Source organism: Nanorana parkeri, unplaced genomic scaffold (genome assembly GCF_000935625.1).
Source record: "Nanorana parkeri isolate BGI_ZX_2015 unplaced genomic scaffold, ASM93562v1 scaffold1213, whole genome shotgun sequence".
NCBI lineage: Eukaryota > Metazoa > Chordata > Amphibia > Anura > Dicroglossidae > Nanorana > Nanorana parkeri.
The window spans coordinates 301,318-309,744 of NW_017307481.1; the positions used below are offsets into that span (position 1 = coordinate 301,318).

Sequence of the window (8,427 nt, forward strand, 5' to 3'; positions counted from 1 at the left end):
AAGCAAAGGCAGCACGTTCCCCATTTTCACAGACCACCCAAAGTAAGACCCCCTACCCCATGGAGCTCATACACAGCGACGTGTGTGGACCAACGAAAACTCCTACATCAGGCGGGAACAGATATCTACTGACTTTCATTGATGATTATTCCAGGTACACAACAACAAATCTGATGAAGCACAAAAATGAAACATCAGAAAAACTTCAAGGGTTTGTAGCCATGTCCAGCAACAAATTCCAATGGAAACCAGGAATTATATGCACCAAAAACAGAGGGGAATACATCAGTAAGGAAGTGGAATCATATCTGAAGAAACAAGGTATAGTACACCAGACAACCACACCATACACTCCTGAACAAAATGGTGTAGCAGAACGGAAAAATCGTACTCTTAAAGAAATGGCCAGAGGCATGCTGTCAGATGCTAACCTACCTAAGAAGTACTGGGGAGAAGCAGTCATGACTGCAACATACCTACAGAACAGACTACCTTCAAAAGCCATTGAAAGCACCCCATTTAAAATGTGGCATGGATCGAAGCCGAGCCTAGGACACATTAGAGTGTTTGGATGTAAAGCTTATCCCTATATTCCCAAAGAGAAGTGATGCAAACTAGAGAACACAGCAATTGAAGGTATTCTGGTGGGCTATAGTGAACAAATTAAGTGTTATAGAATCCTAAATCCAAAGACTGACAAAGTGACAATTAGCCACAATTTCAATGAGAACCAATCACTAGAAACAATGATTCCAGGGAGTTGTGAAGTGAATTCTCCCAGTGAACCAGCAAAGGAAGCTGAGCAAAGTGAAGCTGCACAGGAATCAGAACAAGAGGTGGAACTCACAATGGATAAGTCAGGTTAGGCAGTGCTCTATTTTTGTTATTTATGGACAGGTCTAGCACAAAACATTAATTACTTTCATTATTTGCTGTCATCGCTGGCAAGTTATTTTAGGTTGCACATTTGTATGTTGTTTAATTGCACACAGTGCTGGTAATTGACTCATTAGTTTTCCTAATTTTTCCTTTGTCTAATCTTCCATTTCCTGATGGTGCATGTGAATTAGGGTACATTAGATGGTTATCATCAAAAACTAGCAAGTTTGTCACAGTGAATTGGTAATTGGATAACACATAGGCTATGAACAGTGACAGCAAAAAAAAACAAAAAAAAATCTAGGGCCAACAAGAAACAAAACAGATAACACATTTTAAACTGGAAATGATAGTTAAACATTTAGTATAGTTGCTCACACCCACCCAAATACCCAGTTAATAAAGAATATCAGACCAGAGCCTCCATTCCACCTGCAATAGACTTACAGCACTACACACACTTATATGGGCTGCCCATAGAATTATATAACATTGAAGGAGATTTGATAAAATGCTAATATTGGAACTTCCCCTGTACATGATAGGATTTGTGGAGTGAAAACAGGTTCATTTAATTTTTCTGCCCTTTTGTAACTCATCCATTAAAAGGAAACTAAAATGGTTTTAGAGTTTTTATCTAAGAGACTCTGCCAGGAAAAACGAATGCAGGTATAAAGTGCAGATACCTAAAGGTGCTAAAACATATCTGAAGTAGCCCCTGAAAATGGCAAAAATACGTGGAGAATAGTGGTGTTGTTTGATAGGCCTGCATAGAAGTAAATTATAGCAATGTGGTTCACTGAACAAAATCACTGACTGAAGAACATGACAATTGTAACAGTATGCAGGCAGTAAAGAGGTAATTATTGCAATACGTGAGTAACAAACAGGCAACCATTCAAAACGCAGGCAGCAAATTGGCAAGTGTTACAAAATGTAGGCACAACATGGGAAATCATTATAATACACTGGAAACAAACTGCAATATTTTTAACAAACAGGCAAAAATTGAGCAATCATAAAATAAATGCAATGACAATAACTGTCCTAGCACCCCTCCTTGCTTTCCCCTCCCTTACAGCGCTAGCTTTCTACTATGGTTACTGGCTGACAAAAGTCACTACTCTTAGACATCTACTGGGCTGCAGTGCCAGTCTTTTGGAGGCTGCTGCATTTAATACCTCCAGCATGTTTTGGGGGTTTTTCCCCTGACAGATTGGCTTCCAAGTCCATTTCCTTTACTCCCTGCTCTCCAGCTTGTTTTTTTTATTTTTTCAAAATTATGAGCGTAATCCCTTTTTTTACAGGTGTCTGCTGCCCAGTCACAGGATGAGTGGGGTTGCCTTCCTCCTCTTCTTCCCCCATCCCCATACCATTATCTGATCTAACTCTTTTGAATAATTTTCCATAGATCTCTAATGGTACACTTAAAAAATACTGGCATGTAGATGGTAGTTTTTAGAGTAGCCAGTTTTACCAACAAATCTGCCCTGCCTTCCATTCATGCTAATTAATTATTGCAACAACTAAACAACTGCCAATTAAAAATGATTGGCTTAAATCCAGGAGTTGGCAATTTAATCTGTGAATATCTTCTGTTTGACAGTAATCCATCTGAGTTACAATAACATGTATTTGGCAGATCTCATTATACACACTTGGCAGTGTTAACACACTATGATCTGGAGGGCCATGTGCTTCTGAAATCTGGATGACTTCTATAATGGGCCATAATTCAATTGGGATGGATATGCTATCAATGCATCCTCCGCGTAATGTGTTTAGTATTGCAGAAAGCAAAATTTGTTCTTGCTCATGTCATCACAATCACAGTATAAAATACATGATCTGCATGTTTATACAATTAAGATATATGTATAGCCTCAGATAAAGGACAAAGGAAAATCACGAATATAGCTCAGAAAAACAGATCATTAATTAGATAAAGACACTAAAAAAAAAAAAAAAAAGATATTGTAAAACCAGCAAATCCAGTTTTTAGAGCATTATGGTGCTATATTGTGAACAATCACACAGTAGGGAAGGGTTGATAGTGCTACCTGTAAATCAGATTTGAAATAAATGTTTATTCTCCTATTCACCTCTTTGGAGTTGAACAGAAATACTTGACAGTAACTATGCCTCTTAGACATAAATGAAGAGATTGCACGATATGCATGCAATGTGTATATCAGGTTAAAAGAAGCTTGCATGTGGTTACAAAATAATAAAATATCCCTTTATATAACTAAGGCCCCTGTCAATTTTTTAGGCAGATCTGATCAGAAGCTCAATGTTAGTCTATAGGCAGCTGGATCTAAATGGACATGCGGCTGCTTACATCTGATTATCCCCAACTCCGTCTAGGTCTGGAAAAAAGCTGAGGTCCATTTGGGTGCACCTGATTGTGACAGATCAGGGGTAATCTGATGGAAACAGACAAACCGCCTCCCCATTGACTGACTCCCTATTCACCTAACATGGGTCTGGTAAGCTAATTACTGCTCCGATCAACAGGGGATCCAGAGTGTATGCTCCAATGACCAAATGTACATCAGCTAAGTGACAGCCTGCCTAAAATAAAACTTGGACTTTTTCTAGTGTTTTTGGGGCTATTTACATCTGTTAGCTATTATAGATACTCATTACATGCAGGCACAATAAAGCACTAATGTCACTAAATGTCAATGTTTCCTAGCTCCCCACTAGAGTACCCCACAGCCTAAAAAATATACCTTTTTCTAGGTGTCTTCAGTCAGGTCCACTGACTCAACGGGTTCTCTTTTTTTTTTCTCCAGCAGTGGGCAGACCCTGAATGCTCCATAGATGATAAAATGACCTGGTGCCCCTCACTGCAGAAATCTCCTGTGAATCCAGGGCAAGGGGGGCGGAGCCTTGATACCCTGGGCTTTCAGGAAGTGGGCTAAATGAATATGGATCTGTAAATGGGTGAGTCTGTGGGGGGCAGTGTAAGAGATAGAGTGAGTTTATCAGCTGGATCTGCTTTTTTTTTATTTTGTAAGAGCTGCTGGGATCAATATTTTAGTATTTATCCCAAGCTGGAATTGGTCTTTAAATTACAGTATTCTATGTATTAGCAAAGAGATGTTATCTAAGACTCTTCTATCTGTAAAGTGATGCAATGACTGCTTTTCTCATTGCAGACCCTCCCAACTAAATAGTCATCTTTTGAATGTTCTGGCACCAATAGCCAGAAAACAGAAGCAGGTTAAAATCTCCAGCAAAGTGTGCTAAAATGGTTAACATGTAATTAAGACCCTGGATTTTTAAAAGCAAATTAGTTTTACTTTAAACTCTTAACAAAAGAGATACACTGGTCGGTCTCCCTCTACATGCCAACTGCAGCAGGTTCACCTGGTAGGTTGTGTTTGCATATAAGACACAACCTACCGCACATAAACATGTAACATTTTTGTCCTCAGATCCAGATTTTTCAATTAAGTGTTACATATCTGAATGCAGAGGATGTTTACGCACCTGTGTGCATGGCTCCATTGAAAACAATATACCGTTATAGTTTTGAGATCCATAAATAAAAAATGTTTTTATTTTTTTACAGCAGTGTGCATGAGACCAGTAGGAAACATTGAAAAAGCTGGACTGAAAAGTTATACATAGATAGCAATAATAACAAAACATTGGTTGAATTTATTAACTAGACATTAAAGGAGAACTATGAGGTGAGTGCTTTTCACTCACCTCATAGTTCTAGCCGACCTGTGACAATGAGACTGTCACAGGTCGGCTCAGTAGATCGGGATGTGAGCGAACACATACCGGCGTTCGCTCACCTCTTGATCCTGTCACCTCTCGATCCAGAGCCTGCTGTCACTCACGCAGCTGGGCGGATCCAGACATAATTGTCGGGATCCACTTCAGCTGCGGCGTTTCAGTATACCGCGAGCAGTAGCTCGTGGTATACTGTGGCGTCTCAGTATACCACGAGCTGTAACTCGCGGTATACTGAGCTTAGGGTGATGGGAGGATGCTAGTTTGTGTCCTCCCGTTACCCTAAGGAAAAGCCTTAACCCCATAGTTCTCCTTTAACTAGGTATGACTTATTTTGCAGGACACGGGTAAGCCACATACCACACAGAGCTCCCTGCTCCCTGTATCTTCCAGCTGCTTGAAATGCCATTGAGAATGGACTACCCAAAGACTACAGGACCATTAACCCCTTTAAACAATGTAACTCTGTATTTGCAATATATATATATATATATATTTTTTTTTTTTGTTTTTTAATTATTATTTGTAATATAGTAGCATGTGTATTGTATTATGGAATGACTCTTTTTCCATTTCTTACTTTAGTACCAGAGGCTATACAGGTTAAATAGATTATTATTATTATTATTTTTATACAGAATTTATGGTGTACCAACAGTTTGCCCAGCGCTTTACAAAATGGAGGGAGACAGTACAGTTACAATACAATTTCAATTGAAGAGGGTTAGAAGAGCCCTACTCTTGAGAGCTTACAATCGAGTAGGAAGGGGATTAACCATTGTACTATAGGATACATTCCTAAATAAAATTATCCTAACCAAACCTTTCCTCATCCCTCCCACCCTGAAATCCAGACCACCTGCACCCATCCCCCCTCTTTAAGTACCTTTACAGATTATTACAAGCAATGTCTCCTGCTTCTACATCACCCCCTCCCAAAGTTCCTCACCCCCTCCCACACTAGAATTCATCTGGGACAAGCAGGAAAACGTCTTCTAATCCTTCTCCAAATATAGCAATTGAAGTGGAGCTGTGTATGGTGCTGTTAGCTGGGAGGAAGAGGTGGGGGTAAGGCGGCTGCAGCTGATCGTGTTGCAGGGAACTCATCCTCTACACTTGCAGGCTCTGGGTGTACAGAATTGCATGATGGGGCCAATAGCTGCCTAGGTGTCAATGACTCCAACTACAAAGACTTTCAGGCTGTCCCTTTGAAGTTGGTGCTGAGACTGCAGGATTCCATTAAACGGAGTGACGCCACTTGGCGCTGTCCGTGGTGCTGAAGCAAAGTCCAGCCTAATGGGCTTCCAACGCCCGCGTCCAGCATCTCTCCCAACAAGAGCTTCCAGCTAACACTGACTACAGAGATTTTCCACTCTTGTTCATGGCCGTCCCACGCAAGAAAGAAGAAGATTTATTGGATATTATAGTGCATAGCACAGCCTGATCTATCCTCTTCTCACTCCTATGGCTCTCCTCGTTACTACATAAGCGCATGTCTACTTATGCCTGTCTGTCTTAAGGCCAAACCTTAGACAGCTTTTTTGATTTCTTTTAATCGGGAGCTTAATGTGTCAAGATTAGAAAGAAGGAAAACACCTAGATAAACCGCAAAGGTCTTTTTTTTTAACACATATCTTAAATGTCGTAATGAGAACTTTTTCCTAAAAGCTCAGAATTAGGACTTGGACGACTCCAGATTAGGATCACCATGGAGTTTAGGAAAGAGGAATTCAAGAAATTGGCTGGGAATACCTTAGGCCGTCTGCACAGGTAAGAAATGTTTGGTAAAAATGTATACATGTATATCCCCAGATATGTCATTATCAATCCCCTCCTACTAGATTATAAGCTCTCAATTGTATTATTTTATACATTTAGAGGTGACCCAACCTATTCCATCTGCCAAAGAAGGGTGTTTCGTTTTACATGCTTTATTTCAACTGGTTCATAGACAGAAGCAAAGCCAAACTCACATACAATACCTACAATACATAAGCAGATTTGGTTAGGACTTCTACATCCTTGTACATGTCTTGGAAATAAAATAAGAATAAGCTCTGGTCTAAGGCTTTGTCTTATTTTTTTCAATAGAAAATACAGCAGTACCTAACTGTACTATGCAAAAGATGGAATTATCAATTACATTTTGGAAAGCTATATCTATTGTGCATTTAATGCTTTCTGATTGTAAACACTATAGCTAAAATCGTAGTATATTTGTAAATCGTTTCATTGGGTTGTTTAACACAGCTTCCTGTCCCCCCTATTGTTCTAAATCTGTTAACTCTGCATAATAAACCAATGTAACTGAATCTATTCGGCTGGTACAGGCGGTTTATTGTTTATTTTATAGAAATCTCGATTTATGTCTGTAGGTCAGAATGTAATGAAAATCTAATTGTGTAATTCATCAATGGTGTTTAATGCCCCTGTGTGCGGCAAGGTAACCCCAAGGGTTATGCACAGGAAACCAGTGCTGGTGGAAACATCTCCCCTTAATGCTGCCATCCATTCATTCATTTCCTCCTAGAACCATAATCCGAGCAAAATCAAAGCGGCTTTTCCATTCACAGTCCATAGCGTTTTTTATTCCTTTTTCTCCTTGATTAATTTATGTCCAGTCTTGTGAGTGGGCAGAGAGGACCGTAATGTGCTTATGGGTTTAGCAGGGTGAAATGCTGGGAGGAGTGATTACGTTGATGGCCTGCAAAGTATATTATCCTGTAATCCCGCACTGAGGTTAGGGATAATTTGATGGAGGGGCTTTTATATCCGTAATTCGAGACCTCACATGCAGGAGGACACAGATATTGCACAGACAATGTTATGTATGGGGTGTGGGGGCAAAAAATAGGATCAATTAAATCTAAAAATTGCACTTAATCATCTCTCTAAAAATGTTCTATCTATCTATCTATCTATCTATCTATCTATCTATCTATCTATCTATCTATCTGTGCCCATACACCTTACAATTATCTGCAGATTTTCTGTGGTCAGATGGAAAAAGTGCAACAGATTGGCCCAGGTGGAGATTACTCCATCCTCACAATTAAGTGTAGATGGAGGAATCTGTTGCACCTTTTCCATCTGACCACAGAAAATCTGCAGATAAATTGTAAGGTGTATGGCCAGCTTATCATTTATCTATTTATACCTATCTATCTATCTATCTATCTATCTATCTATCTATCTATCTATCTATCTATCTATCTGTTATTTAATTCTCCATTTTTATCTCTCTCAAATGTGACCTGCATTATCAACTGAATATTACGATCTATGCTCTTCTCTCTTCTATCTACTAATGTCTGTTATATAGCTCTCTATTTTTCAGTTATCTTACCCTCTTCAATATCTCCCCATGACCATATAGTTTAACTCTCTGTACTACTACAACTACCACCACTACTACTACTACTACTACTACTACCAGTACTACTACTACTATATTGAGGTCTGTCGGACATGTTCTGCCGGAATTCTCCGTCTTCTCAATGTCACCTTGTGCATAACCTTCTCTCATTGATTGCTGAATCAGGAAGATGACTGATCACAAGGTGTAGTAGATTGACCATATCTAGCCACGCCCCCGGCAAAACAATAAAGCTGGATTCTACCTGACTATGGACAGGGTTCTATTACTTCCATGGCTTTGCTTTATACCAACAAATACAATATAACAGTGAGGAATGTTGTTGCCGAAATCTTGATGTGATTACTCTGACCATCATCTGTGTTAGCACCAGATAACATGCAATGACAAAATGGTTGGTCGGGTTTAATATTCACATTATA

The 8,427-nt window shown here is 39.4% G+C and overlaps 1 protein-coding gene across 1 annotated transcript in view; it reads left to right on the plus strand.

Moving 5' to 3' along the window:
• Positions 1–6,211: 6,211 nt before the first annotated feature.
• LOC108797019 (vesicular glutamate transporter 1) overlaps positions 6,212–8,427 on the plus strand; it is a 158,476-nt gene continuing 156,260 nt past the window's right edge. Inside the window, exon 1 of the mRNA XM_018568583.1 lies at positions 6,212–6,399. Coding sequence (XP_018424085.1) covers positions 6,338–6,399 — 62 coding nt within the window. The 5' untranslated portion in view covers positions 6,212–6,337. The remainder of the gene's footprint in view (positions 6,400–8,427) is intronic.